Source organism: Labrus bergylta, chromosome 16 (genome assembly GCF_963930695.1).
Source record: "Labrus bergylta chromosome 16, fLabBer1.1, whole genome shotgun sequence".
Taxonomy (NCBI): Eukaryota; Metazoa; Chordata; class Actinopteri; order Labriformes; family Labridae; genus Labrus; species Labrus bergylta.
Genome location: NC_089210.1, coordinates 498,238 through 520,737, shown reverse-complemented (window position 1 = coordinate 520,737; position 22,500 = coordinate 498,238). Strand labels below are relative to the sequence as shown.

Genomic DNA, 22,500 nt, shown 5'->3' with positions numbered 1-22,500 from the left:
TATAACCCGACATCAAGCTAACGTGCACAAAGCTGCTTCCATCAAGGCTGAAATCCGAGCGTCTCTTTCATTTGTGTTCCCGTCTCGTCTCCTTTCAGCCCCCCTGACCCCCCGCTGCACTGGTTACCTCTGGCCCGTCTGGAAAAGAACCGCAGCAGAACTCCCCTGCTGCCCGAGCCCACCGCCATGGACCAGCTGTACGAGCAGCTGAAGGTGAGCCCGGCTTTCTGATTGTTCAAAAAGAGAGAGAGAGTAAGTTCTGAACTCAGCGGCGTTCTCCCTCTGCTCGCCAGGAGAAACTGTCCCTCCACCGTCACAGCACTCAGTGGGCTCAGCCCGGCCTGTACGTGGGCATCCTCAAACTGTGCAGCTCAGTGGAGCAGATCCGAGTCCTGGTGCCGCGGAGGTTACCCAACCTGCTGTGCCACACACGAGTCCGACACAACGCCCACGTGTCCAGGTAACCGAGGTCATCAGAGGCGGAGTCAGTAGAAATGTTTGTAAACATTCATCTACAGACCAACGTCTGCCTGTGCATGTTCAGCTTTTTACAGCTTTGTTCACTGTGTGACAGAGAGGAGTGGGAGTGGCTTCAGAGTCATGTTTACACAACAACCAATGACAGCGCTCAGAACCTGCAGAGCGGCGAGGACGAGGGCTCCAAGGAGAGTGGCGTGTTGGCCGAGTTTATCATGTCTCTGAGAGCTGCCGTCGCACATCTGCTGACCAAGCTCAACATCCCCCTCTACAGGGTAACACTGGTCAAACAGCCTGCTTTAAGCCCCGCCTCCAGACTTTTTATATAACATGTATTCATGTCTTTTTACGTGTGTGTGTGTGTGTGTGTGTGTGTGTGTGTGTGTGTGTGTCTGTGTCTGTGTCTCTGTGTGTGTGTGTGTATGTGTCTCTGTGTCTCTGTGTGTGTGTGTGTGTGTGTGTGTGTGTGTGTGTATGTGTCTGTGTCTCTGTGTGTGTGTGTATGTGTCTCTGTGTCTCTGTGTGTGTGTGTGTGTGTGTGTGTGTGTGTGTATGTGTCTGTGTCTCTGTGTGTGTGTGTATGTGTCTCTGTGTCTCTGTGTGTGTGTGTGTGTGTGTGTGTGTGTATGTGTCTCTGTGTCTCTGTGTGTGTGTGTGTGTGTGTGTGTGTGTGTGTGTGTGTGTCTCTGTGTCTCTCTCTGTGTGTGTGTGTGTGTCTCTGTGTCTCTGTGTCTCTCTCTGTGTGTGTGTGTGTGTGTGTGTGTGTGTGTGTGTGTGTGTGTGTGTGTGTGTGTAACAGGCCTATCAGTATGGAGTGTATACTCGGGAGCTGCTTCAGTTTGGAGACAAAGTGTCCATGCTGCTGCTGCTTCCTCCCAGTGAGGACTTCAGCTCCAGTTACTGGCCTCTGCTGGGGACCAAAGAGACCGGGCTCACCATGCCTCTGCAGATCTTTGAGCTGGGTGGGTGCACACGTCCTGAAGACACAACTCTCTGATTGTGAGAAAGTGTTCTGAGTCTGTCTCTCTCTCCAGTTCACTTCTGGACGTACGAGCGGGACTTTGTCACTCAGTACTGTCAGGCGTGGGTCCGGCTGGAGCTCGACACACACCTCGCCCAGCAGGCTCTAAGGGAGGCGCTGGACACCAAGGAGGTGCAGGAGGCCCGAGAGCGCCTCAACCACGTTACAGAGTTCACCCAGGTAAGACGACACGGGGCGGGGGGGACAGAGTCTGCAGCAGCTGCTCGAAAAACATCCAAACATCCAAAACACAAACATTCCCAACATCAACACATGAATCCAAAACAAACATCACCAACGTTCAATACATCAAATCCACCGCTGCTAATGTCCAGAACATGAGTCCCAATGTTGACAAAATCTGATGCATGAATCCAGATGTTGCAACAATGAATCCAGATGTTGCAACAATGAATCCAGATGTTGCAACAATGAATCCAGATGTTGCAACAATGAATCCAGATGTCAATGACAACTCCAAACATTGCCAACATCAAACGCATCATTTCCAGTTGCCAAAGTCCAACACATGAATCCCAACCTGTCACATTCTCACCCCATAAACACGACCTCTCTGTTTTTGTTGCCGTGGTTTCAAACTCTGACATCACGACCACGCTGGGTTGACCGCGTCCACTTCTGTATCTGCAGCGTTTGGACGCTCTGTGGAGGGACGCCCGCTGGATTATGGACTGTCTGCAGTGCGTGCGGTCCAGGCAGTGGGTGGGGGCGGTGCCTCTGGGCCTGGTGATGGGAGGAGACCCGCCTGCTCGACCTGATGGCGAGGAGGAGGAGGACAGTTTGACTGCCAGACTGACGTGGCCTCATCGGACTCCGGCACAGAGAGCTGTTTCAGGTACGATGATGAGGGGGTAGAACAGCCGTTTATATGACTCACTGTTTACATTTCTACAATTCACTTATCAGACTCTTTTATCCAAAGCGACGTACATCAGAGAGTAAGAACAACACAAGCAAGGATCTAGAAAAAAGGGAACAATGTGAGTAAGAGCAAACGATCAGCTTTGAGTCTGATTGGACACACAGGTGCTGACAGGAAGTGACCAGAGGCAAAGCACAACATTGAGGGCAGTTCTTGAGAGCTCTAATCAGTATAGAAACCGTCTTATAAGTCATCGTTATCAAACAAAAACCATCGTCATTACCATCATCATCATCAATAATATGGAGACCATCATCATTAAGTTAGTAGGTATTCATAAAGAGCTGGGTCTTTAGCTTTTTCTTAAAGGTGCAGAGGGACTCTGTTTTGTTTTTGAACAGAGAAAGTCTTCTTGGATTTGAACAAAAGCTGTTGAGTTTATATTTTTGTTCAGTGAATTCATTTCTTCTATTTCAGAGTGTTCAGTCAGCAGTACTCCCCCTAACGTCGTCACCACTGAGGTCTCCGCCCCCACAGGAATCACGGGGGTCCCTGAAGAGTCGGCGCTGGTGCTGGAGGGCGTTGCAAAGGGGGGGTATCCTGTAGACATCGCCGCTCAGTCCACCGTCGACCTGACGAGCATCGGGCAGTCCGAGTTAGGCTGCGCAAGTGCGTTGATCGAGTCCGGCCTCGAGCCTGCTGCTGTCGCTCAGTTAGACGTGGGCTACACGGTTTTGGAGACTCAGGTGTCGTTCAGCGAGGACGACGTCTTTCCTCCCAGCATCACGGAGGTGATCCGACCGATGGAGATGGCCGAGCTGGTCGACATTCTGCCCACGTTGAGTCTCATTGAAGAGGAGACCCTGAGCGGGCCGACCACGCCCTCAGTGATGGACATGTTAGAGAGCTTTGGACTGGGCATCGGAGAGAACAACGCCTTCTTCAACCTCGGCGAGTCAAACGAGATGAATGGCGCCAAGGATCCGGACTGTAACGGCAGCAGCACATGCTGTGAGAACACGATGTGCAAAGAACCAGATCTGTCTACGTCTCAGACCGTCAACACACACCCAGCGACCACCAACACACACCCACCGAATGTCAACACACACCCAGCGACCACCAACACACACCCACCGAATGTCAACACACACCCAGCGACCACCAACACACACCCACCGAATGTCAACACACACCCAGCGACCATCAACTCGACCCGTGCTGACGTTGTGACCTGGGATCATCTTTCCGAGGACACAGAGACCGGGCTCGCTCCAAACCAGGCGGCGAGCTTCCCGCTGAGGAACCAGGTGGCGTGGGACAGACCCTCCAACAGCTCGTCCTGATGTCTGCTAAAGAACCCGCCTACTGTTTATGAGTCATCATTAAGAGCCAATCAGCAGCCTGTAGCATGAGGCCTGTGCAGCTAGCTTCAGGTGTCGTTTAGAAACTGAACAACAGGACTTCTTCATGTAGTTACACTTTTCTGCAGCCATAGCTCTTTTTTTTTTTTAACGGTCAGTTTGTTGCGCCTGCGTACGTCATCAGTGTGCGACGAGCTCTAATGTTAGTTTTTATAACTTCACTAACTGCTGCGTGTCGGAGCCGGTAAACAAAGGGTTAACTTTGTAGACGTTTTGCATTTCACGACGGAACAGGATCAGTATTTATGATCCTGCTGACTCTAGGTGGCCAGCCTCATGAAACCAGAGTTTAAACTAAAAAATCAAACGATTTCACAGCAACAAATATAAAAGTCCACGACACGATATCGGGGGATTTATTGTTTTTGTTACCAAAAGTTGCAGGAAAACTCTGCCATGCTGTCCAACCTGCACATATACATTTGGTTACATTCACATTTATGAGTTGGACTCCTGTTATCCAACGTAAAAATCCCAGTTTTTGCCAAATTCTATCCCGTAAATCCCAATGTTACCACGGTCAGTGCAATAACCCGAACATAGCCACTTTCCATAGAAAAATCCCAGAGTGGACATTAGTGCAACCAAATCCAAAATAAAAGCAGACAGGAAGTACTCTCAGCTTAAGACAGTACAAACAGTCAAAATAAAATCCAACAGTTTATATTTTAAAAGTGAAATAATAGAATTACAAACATATTTTAAAGCATGTGTCAGAGAATAATTTAAGTATTTATAAACATGTGGATAAACCATATTAAATCATATATTTAATATCACATATTATTATTATTATTATTATTATTATTATTATTATTATTATTACAAGTCATTATGAAAGAAAGTGTTTATGTGTCATAACTGCCAAGATTTGTGTTGTTGGAAATCTCATTAAAAAGAACCTGTGAGTCCTTCATCGTTCCTTACTTTATTTTGAAGTCGTTTTTTATTTAGTACATTTCTTTTACATCCTGTGTAAGAAACAGAAGGAGGAGGAGAAGATGGAGGGTGGGGGAGCAGTCTAACTGGAATAAAAGTGTTAAGGCTTTTTGTCATGTTTATTAAATTCAACAACAAAGATTTATGGGGTGCTACTGACCTCTTGTGGTCACAACAAGAAACTGCAGATTTTACACAAACTCACCTGTACAGGTATCAGATCAGAGAAGGTTCAGAGTTATATCTGATATATCCTGTTTATCATATATATGAGGTTATTATTTCATTTAGTATTCATTCATGTGAAGAACTGTGTTTGTCTAAAGTCACAGTTAACGTGAAATAACGTAAAATACAAGTATGGCCGTTTACTGCCCTCTAGTGGTCATAATGTTGAACTACACGCCTTGGTCTGAATGCAGCTGATTTGGACTCTCACGAGCTCCAAAGGTAACTTCAGCTTTTTTCCGCCATAAAAAAAACTAACTAGCAGTTTCATTGAAGTGTTCTTTGAGGTGGTGGACTTTTTTAAATGATAACTTCTCTCTGATTTTCTCATTTCAGTGTTTTAATCGTCCTGTGGAGAATCTGCACTGTCATGTTTTGCAGCCGAGCTGACGAGCTGTTTCTCTGCAGTTTGGTGTCGGTGCACACCTCACCTCACCTTATCTAAGGCACAGATTTAACACTCAAACCTCCTCCTCCTCCTGAGCATCCTGCTAATATTTGAGTCACCGACAAACCGGCAGGTTGGTGTCGCCTCTGAGGATGTCTTCAAGTGAAAGTGCTGCGTCACAGCAAGGTGAGTCTGTTTTATCTCCCCATGTAACTGAGGACATTTCTACTGAACTCATCCATGAATCTTACCTACCTGTAAATGATTTATTTCAGACAGAAACAGAGGTAGATTGTAGTTCTTGTAATAAATGTCCTGAAACTCTGGTGCTTTTATTTTGGTAATGCCGAACAGTAAAGGAGTTGTGGTGATTTCATTCATGACATGGTGTTTTATTTTGGAAGAATGTATTTTTAGGTGTCAGATGCACAGAAAAAGGAAAGTGTCTACATCATCAATCTTCTGATTATTATTCCACATCCATTAAATCTTTACCTTTAGTAGAGGAAATTGGGCCCCTAAAGTTGAGAGACCCCTACCCGAGGTAGAACAAAGCACGACCATATTTTTTCATAACTTGAACATGTCTAGTTTATGAAACGGATTGTTGTATAAAAATATTTTACTGCAAAATAACTTTTTTTGGATGTTTTATGCATCTTACCAAAAAACGAAAATAGGTCAAATTAGGGCTTCTCCAAAAGGGACAGCTCTAGCCTTATCACATGTATCTCTGGGAATCAGAATCAGAACTTCACCACATTTGGACAGGATGTTCACAGATAGTTATTAGTTACAATTATGCAAAGTTTTTATCAATACCATTTTCAATTTTTGAATTTTTCACACTTAAACACACATGTAGTTTAGGCGGAAATTGAAAATTGAAACAAAAATTCAAAAGGTCTGTATATCAAAGTCTGTCATTTTTTAAGTAAGGACACCAAACATTAAAATATGTCATTTGTATCTTCTTTAGACTGTTATCTCAACATAAAAACAAGTTATTTGACTTTTCACTTGACCCTATGCTGTCACCAGCCCCTGACAGGAAACTAGTGCAGCCAGGATTTCAGGGCGACCTGGTACAATGGGGCCCTATGGATGTGTATGTGGGAGGAGGTGGCCACAAACAATAGATTAAGACTTAACAACAACACACAATATAATTGTATTCTGTAATATATATATATATAATGAAACATTTTATAGTTATTCCTAATACATTTTGTCTCATATTTTCTATCTTACATATGATTTATATGATGACACTCAGAGTCAACCCGCTGCTTTCAACAATATTGTCACCTATGACATTGTTTCTATTTCATTCTAAAAAATTAAAGCATTGTCTTGCCATCAGTTGTGAAATATTAATGAATTAATTAAAAAACAGTATTGATATATATAACCTTGAGTTCTTAGAAATTAAATATACTTCATATAGTCTATTTGTTTATCGGCTATACAGCCTGTTGTAGTTTTTTTAATGTATTTCAGTCATATAAAGATGGTGTGTAGTCACCATATCTCCTGCTTTTAAGATGAACCCTAGTTACTCCAGAGGATACACTGGATGAAGGGATAGTGTTTATAATACCCTAAGTATGATAAAGCATTTAAAAACGCTACAATAGCTATTTTTGTTGAATGATTTATCAGGCAACCAATGAAGCTGGGATACAAAACAATTCTTATGATGGCGTAAATGTGTGTAAGGTAAATTAGGATAACAATCATGCAGACATGTTTATAAAAAACTTCTTTATACATTTATTTTACCTCATTATATATAATGACATTTGATTTTAATTACAAAGGATGATTTCCACTTTTAGAAAAAATGACTGTGAACCTGAGAGCTTAACACCTTGCAACTACAAACCTTTGTGTCACACTAAGCATCCCCTGGAGACAAAGTTTGACCTCTTATCTCACAGGAGCTTTAAGAAAACAATTGCTGCAGAAAATAACCATCAACAAAGTCAACCAACCAAACATCACAAAAAAATCAAGACATCACAACCAAATCAAGACATCACAAACAAATCAAGACATCACAAACAAATCAAGACAACACAACCAAATCAAGACAACACAACCAAATCAAGACATCACAAACAAATCAAGACATCACAAACAAATCAAGACATCACAAACAAATCAAGACATCACAAACAAATCAAGACATCACAAACAAATCAAGACAACACAACCAAATCAAGACATCACAAACAAATCAAGACATCACAAACAAATCAAGACAACACAACCAAATCAAGACATCACAACCAAATCAAGACATCACAAACAAATCAAGACAACACAACCAAATCAAGACATCACAACCAAACCAAGACATCACAACCAAATCAAGACATCACAAACAAATCAAGACAACACAACTAAATCAAGACAACACAACCAAATCAAGACAACACAACCAAATCAAGACATCACAACCAAATCAAGACATCACAAACAAATCAAGACAACACAACTAAATCAAGACAACACAACCAAATCAAGACAACACAACCAAACCAAGACATCACAACCAAATCAAGACATCACAAACAAATCAAGACAACACAACTAAATCAAGACAACACAACCAAATCAAGACAACACAACCAAATCAAGACATCACAAACTAATCAAGACACCACAACCAAATCAGGACACCACAACTAAATCAAGACAACACGACCAAATCAAGACATCACAACCAAATCAAGACACCATAACTAGATCATCAATAGAAAAGATTGCAGATGGAAAAACCTTACGCGGGCATCAAAATCAATTGTACACCCACTGGCTTTAGTCTGATGAGCATTTAGCGTCTGATCAACATTGCCCTGCCTCCAAAGATAATAGCCCCCTTCAGATTCTCCATTTATATAATCTATTCTAAGACAAATGACAACATATAACCAAACACACAACTTTTTTGTTTAAAAATACATTAAGCTATGTTCTATTGTCTGTGGCTAGATTGCCTGTAGATGTTAATGCCTTTTCCTTGCATTTTGATGTATTGGCTGCATGTGGTTATTGTGTCAGTATTGTCTACTTTTTTTGCCTTGCCTTTATTTTGCTGTATTTGATTGTGTTGAATGTATTTCTACAATTCTACAATTTATTTAGCAGACACTTTTATCCAAAGCAACGTACATTAGAGATTAAGTAAAACAAAAGCGAGGATCTAGAGAGGAGAAAAACGATGTCAGTAAGTGCAAATGAACAGCTTTAAGTCAGATCGGACACTAATGCTTACAGGCAGTGCACAGAGGCAAAGCACAACATTGACAGCTGTTCTTGGGAGCTCAATCAGTATAGAAACCATCTTAAATTCATGGTTATCAAACAAAAAATCATCATCATTACCATCATCATCAATAATAATTAGTTTATGTTGTCTTGATTTGGTTGTGGTGTCTTTGGTTGTGATGTCTTGATTTGGCTGTGGTGTCTTGATTTGGTTGTGGTGTCTTGATTTGGTTATGTTGTCTTGATTTGGTTATGTTGTCTTGATTTGGTTGTGGTGTCTTGATTTGGTTATGTTGTCTTGATTTGGTTATGTTGTCTTGATTTGGTTGTGGTGTCTTGATTTGTTTGTGGTGTCTTGATTTGGTTGTGGTGTCTTGATTTGGTTGTGGTGTCTTGATTTGGTTGTGTTGTCTTTGGTTGTGGTGTCTTGATTTGGTTGTGTTGTCTTTGGTTGTGGTGTCTTGATTTGGTTGTGCTGTCTTTGGTTGTGGTGTCTTGATTTGGTTGTGCTGTCTTTGGTTGTGGTGTCTTGATTTGGTTGTGCTGTCTTTGGTTGTGGTGTCTTGATTTGGTTGTAGTGTCTTGATTTGGTTGTGGTGTCTTGATTTGATTATGTTGTCTTGATTTGGTTGTGTTGTCTTTGATTGTGGTGTCTTGATTTGGTTGTGTTGTCTTTGGTTGTGTTGTCTTTGGTTGTGGTGCCTTGATTTGGTTGTGTTGTCTTTGGTTGTGGTGTCTTGATTTGGTTGTGTTGTCTTTGGTTGTGTTGTCTTGATTTGGTTGTGTTGTCTTTGGTTGTGTTGTCTTTGGTTGTGGTGTCTTGATTTGGTTGTGTTGTCTTTGGTTGTGGTGTCTTGATTTGGTTGTGTTGTCTTTGGTTGTGGTGTCTTGATTTGGTTGTGTTGTCTTTGGTTGTGGTGTCTTGATTTGGTTGTGTTGTCTTTGGTTGTGTTGTCTTTGGTTGTGGTGTCTTGATTTGGTTGTGTTGTCTTTGGTTGTGTTGTCTTTGGTTGTGGTGTCTTGATTTGGTTGTGTTGTCTTTGGTTGTGGTGTCTTGATTTGGTTGTGTTGTCTTTGGTTGTGGTGTCTTGATTTGGTTGTGTTGTCTTTGGTTGTGTTGTCTTTGGTTGTGGTGTCTTGATTTGGCTGTGTTGTCTTTGGTTGTGTTGTCTTTGGTTGTGGTGTCTTGATTTGGTTGTGTTGTCTTTGGTTGTGGTGTCTTGATTTGGTTGTGTTGTCTTTGGTTGTGGTGTCTTGATTTGGTTGTGTTGTCTTGATTTGGTTGTGGTGTCTTGATTTGGTTGTGTTGTCTTGATTTGGTTGTGTTGTCTTTGGTTGTGGTGTCTTGATTTGGTTGTGTTGTCTTTGGTTGTGGTGTCTTGATTTGGTTGTGTTGTCTTTGGTTGTGTTGTCTTTGGTTGTGGTGTCTTGATTTGGTTGTTGTCTTTGGTTGTGGTGTCTTGATTTGGTTGTGTTGTCTTTGGTTGTGTTGTCTTTGGTTGTGGTGTCTTGATTTGGTTGTGTTGTCTTTGGTTGTGTTGTCTTTGGTTGTGGTGTCTTGATTTGGTTGTTGTCTTTGGTTGTGGTGTCTTGATTTGGTTGTGTTGTCTTTGGTTGTGGTGTCTTGATTTGGTTGTGTTGTCTTTGGTTGTGTTGTCTTTGGTTGTGGTGTCTTGATTTGGTTGTGTTGTCTTTGGTTGTGGTGTCTTGATTTGGTTGTGTTGTCTTTGGTTGTGGTGTCTTGATTTGGTTGTGTTGTCTTTGGTTGTGGTGTCTTGATTTGGTTGTGTTGTCTTTGGTTGTGTTGTCTTTGGTTGTGGTGTCTTGATTTGGTTGTTGTCTTTGGTTGTGGTGTCTTGATTTGGTTGTGTTGTCTTTGGTTGTGTTGTCTTTGGTTGTGGTGTCTTGATTTGGTTGTGTTGTCTTTGGTTGTGTTGTCTTTGGTTGTGGTGTCTTGATTTGGTTGTTGTCTTTGGTTGTGGTGTCTTGATTTGGTTGTGTTGTCTTTGGTTGTGTTGTCTTTGGTTGTGTTGTCTTTGGTTGTGGTGTCTTGATTTGGTTGTTGTCTTTGGTTGTGGTGTCTTGATTTGGTTGTGTTGTCTTTGGTTGTGTTGTCTTTGGTTGTGGTGTCTTGATTTGGTTGTGTTGTCTTTGGTTGTGGTGTCTTGATTTGGTTGTGTTGTCTTTGGTTGTGTTGTCTTTGGTTGTGGTGTCTTGATTTGGTTGTGTTGTCTTTGGTTGTGTTGTCTTTGGTTGTGTTGTCTTTGGTTGTGGTGTCTTGATTTGGTTGTGTTGTCTTTGGTTGTGGTGTCTTGATTTGGTTGTGTTGTCTTTGGTTGTGGTGTCTTGATTTGGTTGTGTTGTCTTGATTTGGTTGTGTTGTCTTTGGTTGTGGTGCCTTGATTTGGTTGTGTTGTCTTTGGTTGTGGTGTCTTGATTTGGTTGTGTTGTCTTTGGTTGTGGTGTCTTGATTTGGTTGTGTTGTCTTTGGTTGTGGTGTCTTGATTTGGTTGTGTTGTCTTTGGTTGTGTTGTCTTTGGTTGTGGTGTCTTGATTTGGTTGTTGTCTTTGGTTGTGGTGACTTGATTTGGTTGTGTTGTCTTTGGTTGTGTTGTCTTTGGTTGTGGTGTCTTGATTTGGTTGTGTTGTCTTTGGTTGTGGTGTCTTGATTTGGTTGTGTTGTCTTTGGTTGTGTTGTCTTTGGTTGTGGTGTCTTGATTTGGTTGTGTTGTCTTTGGTTGTGGTGTCTTGATTTGGTTGTGTTGTCTTTGGTTGTGTTGTCTTTGGTTGTGGTGTCTTGATTTGGTTGTGTTGTCTTTGGTTGTGTTGTCTTGATTTGGTTGTGTTGTCTTTGGTTGTGTTGTCTTTGGTTGTGGTGTCTTGATTTGGTTGGGGTGCCTTGATTTGGTTGTGTTGTCTTTGGTTGTGTTGTCTTGATTTGGTTGTGTTGTCTTTGGTTGTGGTGTCTTGATTTGGTTGGGGTGCCTTGATTTGGTTGTGTTGTCTTTGGTTGTGGTGTCTTGATTTGGTTGTGTTGTCTTTGGTTGTGGTGTCTTGATTTGGTTGTGTTGTCTTTGGTTGTGTTGTCTTGATTTGGTTGTGTTGTCTTTGGTTGTGTTGTCTTTGGTTGTGGTGTCTTGATTTGGTTGTGTTGTCTTTGGTTGTGGTGTCTTGATTTGGTTGTGTTGTCTTTGGTTGTGGTGTCTTGATTTGGTTGTGTTGTCTTTGGTTGTGGTGTCTTGATTTGATTATGTTGTCTTGATTTGGTTGTGTTGTCTTTGGTTGTGGTGTCTTGATTTGGTTGTGTCGTCTTTGGTTGTGTTGTCTTTGGTTGTGGTGTCTTGATGTGGTTGGGGTGCCTTGATTTGGTTGTGTTGTCTTTGGTTGTGGTGTCTTGATTTGGTTGGGGTGCCTTGATTTGGTTGTGTTGTCTTTGGTTGTGTTGTCTTGATTTGGTTGTGTTGTCTTTGGTTGTGGTGTCTTGATTTGGTTGGGGTGCCTTGATTTGGTTGTGGTGTCTTGATTTGGTTGTGTTGTCTTTGGTTGTGTTGTCTTTGGTTGTGGTGCCTTGATTTGGTTGTGTTGTCTTTGGTTGTGGTGTCTTGATTTGGTTGGGGTGCCTTGATTTGGTTGTGTTGTCTTTGGTTGTGGTGTCTTGATTTGGTTGTGTTGTCTTTGGTTGTGTTGTCTTGATTTGGTTGTGTTGTCTTGATTTGGTTGTGTTGTCTTTGGTTGTGTTGTCTTGATTTGGTTGTGTTGTCTTTGGTTGTGGTGTCTTGATTTGGTTGTGTTGTCTTTGGTTGTGGTGTCTTGATTTGATTATGTTGTCTTTGGTTGTGGTGTCTTTGGTTGTGTTGTCTTTGGTTGTGGTGTCTTGATTTGATTATGTTGTCTTTGGTTGTGGTGTCTTTGGTTGTGTTGTCTTTGGTTGTGTTGTCTTTGGTTGTGGTGTCTTGATTTGATTATGTTGTCTTTGGTTGTGGTGTCTTTGGTTGTGGTGTCTTGATTTGGTTGTGTTGTCTTTGGTTGTGTTGTCTTTGGTTGTGGTGTCTTTGGTTGTGTTGTCTTTGGTTGTGGTGTCTTGATTTTTTTGTGGTGCCTTGATTTGGTTGTCTTGATTTGGTTATGTTGTCTTGATTTGGTTATGTTGTCTTAATTTGGTTATGTTGTCTTGATTTGGTTGTGTTGTCTTTGGTTGTGGTGTCTTAATTTAGTTATGGTGTCTTGATTTGGTTGTGTTATCTTTGTTTGGTTGGTTGACTTTGTTAATGGTTATTTTCTACAGCAGTTGTTTTCTTAAAGCTCCTGGGAGGATTGTTTTGGTTGGTTATGGAGCTCACTTATACTGATATCGTGAAATGGTTTACAAAAGCAAACAAGACCTTAAGATAGAATATATTTTCTTCTGTGAAGTTATTCTTATTCATTACTGCTTTCAGCGGGTTGGTGTCATTTTCTACAGCCAAGATTCAGAGTTAGGGATATATTTGACGGTTCAAACTTGACAGAAGGAGATTTTTCATCAGTAAACACAACTTACACAAGCACAGGACAAGATCAGCGAAGAGATTAGAGGTCAAACTTTATCTCCAGGGGATGCTTAGTGTGACACAAAAGTTTTTAGTTGTTAAGCTCTCAGGTTCACAGCCATATTGTCTTAAGTGGAAATTCATCCTTTGTAATTAGCATTTAAAACTCAAATGTCATTATATATAATGAGGTAAAATAAGTGTATAAAGAAGTTTTTTATAAACATGTTTGCATGATTGTTATCCTAATTTACCTTACACACATTTACGCCATCATAAGAATTGTTTTGTATCCCAGCTTCATTGGTTGCCTGATAAATCATTCAACAAAAATAGCTATTGTAGCGTTTTTAAACGCTTTATCATACTTAGGGTATTATAAAAACTATCCCTTCATCCAGTATATCCTCTGGAGTAACTAGGGTTCATCTTAAAAGCAGGAGATATGGTGACTACACACCATCTTTATATGACTGAAATACATCAAAAAAACTACAACAGGCTGTATAGCCGATAAACAAATAGACTATATGAAGTATATTTAATTTCTAAGAACTCAAGGTTATATATATTAATACTGTTTTTTAATTAATTCATTAATATTTCACAACTGATGGCAAGACAATGCTTTAATTTTTTAGAATGAAATAGAAACAATGTCATCGGTGACAATATTGTTGAAAGCAGCGGGTTGACTCTGAGTGTCATCATATAAATCATATGTAAGATAGAAAATATGAGACAAAGTGTATTAGGAATAACTATAAAATGTTTCATTATATATATATATATTACAGAATACAATTATATTGTGTGTTGTTGTTAAGTCTTAATCTATTGTTTGTGGCCACCTCCTCCCACATACACATCCATAGGGCCCCATTGTACCAGGTCGCCCTGAAATCCTGGCTGCACTAGTTTCCTGTCAGGGGCTGGTGACAGCATAGGGTCAAGTGAAAAGTCAAATAACTTGTTTTTATGTTGAGATAACAGTCTAAAGAAGATACAAATGACATATTTTAATGTTTGGTGTCCTTACTTAAAAAATGACAGACTTTGATATACAGACCTTTTGAATTTTTGTTTCAATTTTCAATTTCCGCCTAAACTACATGTGTGTTTAAGTGTGAAAAATTCAAAAATTGAAAATGGTATTGATAAAAACTTTGCATAATTGTAACTAATAACTATCTGTGAACATCCTGTCCAAATGTGGTGAAGTTCTGATTCTGATTCCCAGAGATACATGTGATAAGGCTAGAGCTGTCCCTTTTGGAGAAGCCCTAATTTGACCTATTTTCGTTTTTTGGTAAGATGCATAAAACATCCAAAAAAAGTTATTTTGCAGTAAAATATTTTTATACAACAATCCGTTTCATAAACTAGACATGTTCAAGTTATGAAAAAATATGGTCGTGCTTTGTTCTACCTCGGGTAGGGGTATCTCGAAAACGAAAGCCTTTTTTGGGGGTTTGTTCCTCTACTACTTATAGTTAGTCCACGGGCCAGACCAGAGATGTTTCTCGATGTCGCAGGGCTAAAAGAGAATTACATTTTCAGTGAAAACTGTGGAAAATGTGCGTCATCGACTATTAGAAGAGCCACAGTTACCTTGTTGGTCAAATTTACAATTGGACTTGAATGAAAGCCAAGATGGTCCCCTTTGAAATGATACCATACAAAGCAGCAATGAAGCCGATGCTGAAGTGTAAAAATCCTGCAGTTCCTGGAGTGTCCACTAGAGGCCGGCTGCAGAAGCACAGGAAGTCACATACACACCCATTCTAAAAAGCCTGTTTTTACAGCAGAGATGAACATGTTTACAGCCTGGTTCAAAAAACCAAATAGGTGTGATTAGCTCATGTCTGGATGGACACACACTGTACGGGGGGTGAATGTTTTGATGACTCATCAGTTTTGATTTGATGAAGGATAAGAGTTATTCACAATAAGGCGTGTAGCTGACCTGATTGACAGGTGGGCGCGGTCTAACCCTAACCCTGTTCTCACAGGTTTGAAATCAGGTCTGCGTCACGTCTGTCCCCTGAAGGCTGATAACCACATGTGGACCATCTATTATATATGTGAGACAATAATCCTGCAGAATAATGATTCATGTGTTTGAAATTCTTCCTCAGCCTGTGAAGCTCCGCCCTTCTCATCCGAGCCTGAAGAAGCCCTGAGGATGGTGCTGTTGGGGAGGACAGGATCAGGAAGGAGCTCCTCAGGTAACACCATCCTGGGCAGGTCCGCCTTCCGGGTGGATGTCTCGCCGTGCTCTGTCACCCAGCTGTGCGAGAAGCAGACTGGGACAGTAGACGGACGGAGCGTCTCTGTGATCGACACTCCGGGGTTCTTCAACACACACCTGCCCCCTCAGGAGGTCCTGTCCGAGGTGGGGCGCTGTGTGGTCCTGTCCTCTCCGGGTCCTCATGTCTTCCTGGTGACGCTGCGGCCCGGTAGGTTCACCTCCGAGGAGAGAGACGCCCTGGAGTGGATCAGAGCGACGTTTGGACCTGGAGTCACCAGGTTCACCGTGGTCCTGTTCACCTGGGGAGACCACCTAGGAGGTAAACCCATCCAGGACTTCCTGGAGACGAGCGATGAGCTGTCAGAGTTTGTCAGCAGCTGCCGGGGGGGTCATCACGTCTTCGAGAACAGCCAGCAGGACAAAACAACCGAGCGCTCACAGCAGGTCACGCAGCTGCTGGAGAAGATACACAGGATGCTGGAGAGCAACGGAGGCGGTTGCTATAGCAACGAGATGTACAAGGACGCCAAGACGGCCATCAGGAATGTGCAACAGAGGATTCTGGGAGATTTAGGACACAAGGTGGAGTCACCACAGAGGGAAGGTGGAGCCAAAGAGAAGCAAGGAGAGGAGACGAGGAGGGAGGAGGAGGAGGCAAGGAAAAGGGAGGAGAAACTTTTCTGGTGCGAGCTGCTGACGGCGCTGGGGAAAGGAGCAGCGGAGGGCGCCGGGATCATGGGGAAGGACAAAGGGAAAGGGAAAGCCGTGAAGAAGGCGAAGGTGGTCGAGAGGGCTGCAGCTCTGGCAGCTTCACCGCTCTCCGTCTGCTCAGCTGCAAAGGCGGTGGGCGGAGCCGTCAGAGAGGGCAGCAAGGTGTTATACAAACACAGGAAAACGTTCCTGCACTGAGAATCACTCACACCTCATCAGCGTTGTCACAGAACCAGAATTTTACACTTCGATATGATAACGGGACTTTTTACATGCTCACACATACACACACAGTTACTCTCCCACTATGTTGACGAGCAGAGACACCTTATTGGACGACGGAGGTCACTGCTGCTTCATACAACACTCCCACCACACAAACCCCGCCCCCACCATCTGAGGTTTTGAACAAAACCCGGTCAGACTTTGGGTTGGTGGGACAACTTTTTAAATGAAATGGTCGTCGCTGAGGAAAAGCGAGAAAATGTTGCCTACCTGTGGACGACGCCTCAAACTGTTTGTAGTTTTACTGGATCTGAAGAAGTGTGTGTGTGTGTGTGTGTGTGTGTGTGTGTGTGTGTGTGTGTGTGTGTGTGTGTGTGTGTGTGTGTGTGTGTGTGTGTGTGTGTGTGTGTGTGTGTGTGTGTGTGTGTGTGTGTGTGTGTGTGTGTGTGTGTGTGTGTGTGTGTGTCCTGTATGATCACCTGTCTGTTATGGTGCTCAGTAAGTTGAGTTAAATGTCACCAATAAAACAGCCCTGTTATCCATGTGGAGGGGACAGACGTGCTCTCAGTGTTCAGGACGGGATAATAAAACACAGAGTACCTTTCCTTCAACACTTTACCGTTTCCTCCTCCTGATAAAAAAACAAAACAAAACAGGGAGTGTGAGATGGAAAGACTCTTCACATTAAAGTGTAACGGGTCTAAATTACTGCTCAGCCCGGGCCGACAGAGCTATGTCAGCGTCATACCTGTCTGTTTGTTTAACACCTTTACAACCTGGACGGACAGGCGGGAGGCCGAGAGGAAGGAGGAACCACAGTCGGGGAAAGACTGAAGCTTTTATTGGAAGTGTTTTAACAGGAGCCAAATGGGATGAATCATGTTTGTTGTGTTGGTTTAGCTTTAGCTCGACGACAGAGCAACATGAGAAAGCTAATTCATATTCACTTCAACATATTTCATGTAAACATGGCTTCTCATGTCATAATTACATAATCATGATAATGTAAAGGGGCGGCTGTGGCACAGTGGGTAGAGTCGTCGCCTCTCAACCGGAAGGTCAAGGGTTTGAGGGTTCCCCAGCTGGGCAACATATCCGATGTGTCCTTGGGCAAGACACCCGCTGCTTCAGTGGTGGTGTATGAATGTGATTAGTTACTTCTGATAGATGATACTACATAGTGATCACTACCATCAGGGTGTGAGTGTGTAGGTGTGACATGCAGTGTAAAAGCGCTTTGAGTAGTCAGAAGACTAGAAAAGCGCTTTATAAGCTCAAGTCCATTTACCATGAAGTCCGCCATGGAGTTCCACAAGGTTCAGTGATCGGACCGATTCTCTTTACCTTATATTTGCTTCCTCCGGGTAACGCTATGAGGAAAGACTCCATAAATGTTCATCGTTATGCAAATGATACTCAACTATACGTGTCAGTTAACCCTTATGACACTAATCAGTCATGTAAACTAGCAGCGTGCCTTACGGACATTAGGACCTGGATATTTTACAACTTAACTCAGGCACAAGACCCTAACAACCTCAGAGCAGGGGATGGAGCCGCAATTTTAAAAGTGTGGGTGTTCTAAAGCTCGTTTATGAACGCACGTAACTTAACCGTGCTTCAACTGTAAAATCCTCTCTGGCCTGGTGGGTTAATCGAACGGCTATGATTGGTTGAAATGTCCCTTAATTAATCTAATTTGACCAGTAAAAAGTGTGGGGACAGGTACAATGCGCCTGCCTCAGAGAGACTTTCTAATAACTGTCCTAGATGAGTCTAAGTGTCACGTCACAGAAAACCCAAGCAGCAACTTCCAGTGTTGAAGAATGAAGCCGATGCTGAAGTTGCAAAGTCCTGCAGTTCCTCAAGTGTCCACTAGAGGCTGGTTAAATTTTGTTTGCGGAAGATTGCATGCATTTATTGATAACTGAAAACAAGAAATTATATTTTTGTTGCCATGGTATCAAATAAGTTCAAAAGTAAGCAGCAACCTCAGGTCTTGATAAATGAAGCTGAAGCTAAAGTGTAAAATCCTGCAGTTCCTGGAGTGTCCACTAGAGGCGGCTGCAGAAACACAGGAAGTCACATACACACCCATTCTAAAAAGCCTGTTTTTACAGCAGAGATGAACATGTTTACAGCCTGGTTCAAAAAACCAAATAGGTGTGATTAGCTCACCCCCCCACCCCTTCTGTGGGAGAGAGAGATTCTTTCAATGCCCCAAACCCGGAGTGATGCAGCAGAACCACGGTAAGTTTGGATGCTGTGTCTGGCGGTTAGTCCATGTTGTGGTTGCATGTTCTAAAGGGGGGCATAACGGGGGTCAGTACTCTGATCACTGCTTGAACATTCCCCAAGCTTTAACTTGAGGGTCTTTTGATGGCAGGGTTAAACAAACGTCCGTGTTTGAGTCTTGTGTGGTCTGGTCTCTTCAGGGTTTGAAGCTGTTTTTTCTGGGATTGTGTTGACACTGGTTTACGAGCAGTTTGGACAGACTTTTATGGTCTTAATCTGCCCTGCTTTTATAGCAGACGATATTTATCAGCTGCACACAAGCCTTCACTTTTATGGCCTCCTTTACCTTTGTCCCTCTCGCCATGAAAGCTCCCCCGCCTCCACTCTAAACCACAAGTTTCCACCACTAAACACGGCACTGATTCAAGCAGAGTTATCGTCATGTCTACGATTATTCTGCAATCGACAGCCAGAGAAGATGCTTTCTTTTTCTGCTGATGTGGGACAGGCGCTCGCTGCAGAAATTAAAACCTGTAAATGAGACAGGAAGTGAAATGTGGAGATCATAACCCTCACTGTTTACAGACATGGAGGAGGGATGTATCAGCTGGTGTGTGTGTGTGCAGGTGTTAGTCCAGGTGCAGTGTGGGAGCCCCGCCCTCCCTCTGTGACTGTGGCTCACACGGTCACTGATCACAGTTGTTCATTAACTTGCAGACGAGGACAGGCAGACCAGCCCGTACCAACCGGACGCTTATCGATCTCAGGCTTCCTCTGGACCAGAGGCTTGTTCAAAATCTGTGTTTCTGAACGGATTCTTTGTTGTTCCAGGAGTTTCATCAGGGTTAACACAGTTCTTTATCAGACTTTAAGAAAGCAGATTGAAGACTAAGGATTTATTTAGACCTGGATGTTGGACGGTGAGTCACACAAGAGGCCCGTCTGTTTTCAGTCTCGGGTGAAGAGGATCCAGAGGATCGATGTAAACCCTTTCAGATCTTCTTCTTCACCTCAACACACTGAGATCTCAGATTTCTGACATGTAGAAACTGTGGAGCGGACACATTCACTCTAACGGGACCAGGGAACGTCTGAAGGATCAACATGCACAGCCCGGTCTCTCTACCCCTCCTGGGGGTGTTGATGACGGCAGTGGTCGCCAACAAGATGCTGGACGAGTGTTTGTCCTCGAAGCGTAACTTCACCCTGAACGTGGTGCTGCTGGAGGACAACACACACGAGTGGAGTCGACCGTTTGTACAGCTGGCCGTAGAACGAGCCATCGAGGCGGACCGACTGGAGAACGAAAAAAACAGTACAGAATGACACTTCCTAACCCTAACCCCCGTCTTTACCTAACCCCCCTCTTTACCTAACCCCCCTCTTTACCTAACCCTAATCCCCATCTTTACCTAACCCCCGTCTTTATCTAACCCCCCTCTTTACCTAACCCTAATCCCCGTCTTTACCTAACCCCCGTCTTTACCTAACCCTAACCCCCCTCTTTACCTAACCCCCCTCTTTACCTAACCCTAATCCCCATCTTTACCTAACCCCCGTCTTTATCTAACCCCCCTCTTTACCTAACCCTAATCCCCGTCTTTACCTAACCCCCGTCTTTACCTAACCCTAACCCCCCTCTTTACCTAACCCCCCTCTTTACCTAACCCTAATCCCCATCTTTACCTAACCCCCGTCTTTATCTAACCCCCCTCTTTACCTAACCCTAATCCCCATCTTTACCTAACCCCCGTCTTTATCTAACCCCCCTCTTTACCTAACCCTAATCCCCGTCTTTACCTAACCCCCGTCTTTACCTAACCCTAATCCCCGTCTTTACCTAACCCCCCTCTTTACCTAACCCCCCTCTTTACCTAACCCCCGTCTTTACCTAACCCTAACCCCCCTCTTTACCTAACCCCCCTCTTTACCTAACCCTAATCCCCATCTTTACCTAACCCCCGTCTTTATCTAACCCCCCTCTTTACCTAACCCTAATCCCCGTCTTTACCTAACCCCCGTCTTTACCTAACCCTAATCCCCGTCTTTACCTAACCCCCCTCTTTACCTAACCCCCCTCTTTACCTAACCCCCCTCTTTACCTAACCCTAATCCCCGTCTTTACCTAACCCCCGTCTTTACCTAACCCGCGTCTTTACTTTAGCCGTGTCTTTACCTAACCCTAATCCCCATCTTTACCTAATCCCCCTCTTTACCTAACCCTAATCCCCATCTTTACCTAATCCCCCTCTTTACCTAACCCTAATCCCCGTCTTTACCTAACCCCCGTCTTTACCTAACCCCCGTCTTTACTTTACCCGTGTCTTTACCTAACCCCCATCTTTACCTAACCCTAATCCCCGTCTTTACCTAACCCCCGTCTTTACCTAACCCCCGTCTTTACTTAACCCCCGTCTTTACTTTACCCATGTCTTTACTTTACCCGTGTCTTTACCTAACCCCCGTCTTTACCTAACCCCCGTCTTTACCTAACCCCCGTCTTTACCTAACCCGCGTCTTTACTTTACCCATGTCTTTACCTAACCCTAACCCCCATCTTTACCTTACCCCCGTCTTTACCTAACTCTGTCTAATGATTTAATCTACAGAAAAACAAGTATCTTAGAGACAGACGGAAACTTCAGACCCAGGTCCTTTAAAGGGAAATTGAAGAGTGAATCTTGACGTCGCGTAAACAAGAGTAAACACAGAACTACAAAGATGACTGCTACACAAATGAGTGTGTGACCTGCTCTCTGGAGATAATAGATGGATTTGATTATTATTTTCTGGTTATGTTAATGTGTCCTGCATCAGTTTGAGTGCTTTAGTGGTTGGAGTCTCTGATTTCAGTGGGACTGACCCGGCTGCATGAAGGTTACATAAATTAAATTAAAATAAATAAAAAAAGAGATTTGATGGTTTTCAAACTCGTAGGATCTAAAAAGGATTGATGTGTGAAACATTTTGGTGATCTTCGACTAAAAAATGGATCTTAAAGGATAAAGAATTCAAACATTTAAAATCAGAAAGCAGACTTGTTATTTTTTATGTCAGACTTTGTTTTTATTTATTGCACAATCCATTTCATCCACACTAACATCCAGAGAGCTTTCTACAATATGTTAAGGCAGCCAGTATGTCCTCCTTCTAACTTTAGATTCTGCTCCTGAATGCTCTGGATTTGTTTGGACCAGAGAAGGTAGGCGCTTTTAAGATCCCCCCACACACAGCCGTTCTGGACGCCCCTCTGTTTGTCAGATATGAGAGCAGTTATCAGGTCAACAGGTGTTGCAGCGATGGAAGCGGTCAAGAGAAGTGGTTCAGATAGAAGTGATTGTACCCGACCTAAAAAGCCTCTGCATGTTTCTAATAAGCTCCACGAGCAGAAACGTGCTCAAACTAGGATCAATATTGGAGATGCTTTTGAAAAATGGAGAGAGGTTAGAACACAGAAAGGTTTACAGACCCATGCAGAGCTGGATAAACACTGAAGCTTCAGAGTCCACCACATGGTGACCTGAGTGAGCATCCACTCTAGAGAGGGGGGGGGGGGGGGGAGACAGCTCTCTATGATGTTTAGAATTTACACCTGTGTGTGATAACGTCAGGTTAATGAATCTCAGTAACCCACAGACTCTTATCTTCTCTCCATGACTCCAGATTTAAGTTTCTCTCTGACGGCAAACTACAATGGCTTCAGCACCAACATGTACAACCGGCAAGGCTGTGGGAGCAGCACCTGTGAGGGCGTGGCCATTCTCAAGAAGCTGCATGTAGGTGTGCTCCACAGAGGAGACGTTAAATACATTCTAGACTTTTTGAAATATCACATCTAGAGCTCCTTTTCACCTCCGGTGTCTCCTCTCCAGCTCCGCCCTCTTTCATTAAGTGTCTCTCTTTCTCTAGCAGCAGA

At 43.1% G+C, this 22,500-nt stretch overlaps 3 protein-coding genes across 6 annotated transcripts in view; all 3 read left to right on the top strand.

Moving 5' to 3' along the window:
- The window catches only part of LOC110002310 (ankyrin repeat and fibronectin type-III domain-containing protein 1), a 15,319-nt gene extending 10,583 nt beyond the window's left edge, over positions 1–4,736 (top strand). For both annotated transcript variants that reach the window (XM_020657900.3, XM_065964861.1), the window contains 7 exons: positions 99–213; positions 294–460; positions 575–752; positions 1,277–1,439; positions 1,512–1,678; positions 2,150–2,354; positions 2,859–4,736. In XM_020657900.3, the coding sequence (XP_020513556.1) occupies positions 99–213; positions 294–460; positions 575–752; positions 1,277–1,439; positions 1,512–1,678; positions 2,150–2,354; positions 2,859–3,727 (1,864 nt within the window). In that variant the 3' untranslated portion in view covers positions 3,728–4,736. The remainder of the gene's footprint in view (positions 1–98; positions 214–293; positions 461–574; positions 753–1,276; positions 1,440–1,511; positions 1,679–2,149; positions 2,355–2,858) is intronic.
- Positions 4,737–5,136: 400 nt separating this feature from the next.
- LOC110002309 (GTPase IMAP family member 7-like) lies at positions 5,137–16,910 on the top strand. The gene is made up of 3 exons (XM_020657899.3): positions 5,137–5,194; positions 5,309–5,546; positions 15,301–16,910. The coding sequence occupies exons 2-3, from the start codon at positions 5,513–5,515 to the stop codon at positions 16,320–16,322; spliced, it is 1,056 nt and encodes a 351-aa protein (XP_020513555.1). The 5' UTR covers positions 5,137–5,194; positions 5,309–5,512; the 3' UTR covers positions 16,323–16,910.
- Positions 16,911–18,663: 1,753 nt separating this feature from the next.
- gucy2ca (guanylate cyclase 2Ca) overlaps positions 18,664–22,500 on the top strand; it is a 23,539-nt gene continuing 19,702 nt past the window's right edge. The window contains exons 1-2 of one of the 3 annotated variants that reach the window (XR_010668882.1): positions 18,664–19,899; positions 22,248–22,360. Coding sequence is in view for 2 of the 3 variants with exons in the window: in XM_065964863.1 (XP_065820935.1) it covers positions 19,689–19,899; positions 22,248–22,360 (324 nt within the window). In the remaining variant the exon portion in view is untranslated. The remainder of the gene's footprint in view (positions 19,900–22,247; positions 22,361–22,500) is intronic. The other 2 variants (XM_065964863.1, XM_065964862.1) reach the window with 2 other exon arrangements.

What these genes read in the sequence shown, in the direction of transcription:
- LOC110002309 (XM_020657899.3), top strand. Translation starts at nt 5,513, where the DNA reads ATGTCTTCAAGTGAAAGTGCTGCGTCACAGCAAG. An exon ending in AAGTGCTGCGTCACAGCAAG is followed by an intron (nt 5,547 to 15,300) that starts GTGAGTCTGTTT and finishes ATTCTTCCTCAG; the next exon opens with CCTGTGAAGCTCCGCCCTTC.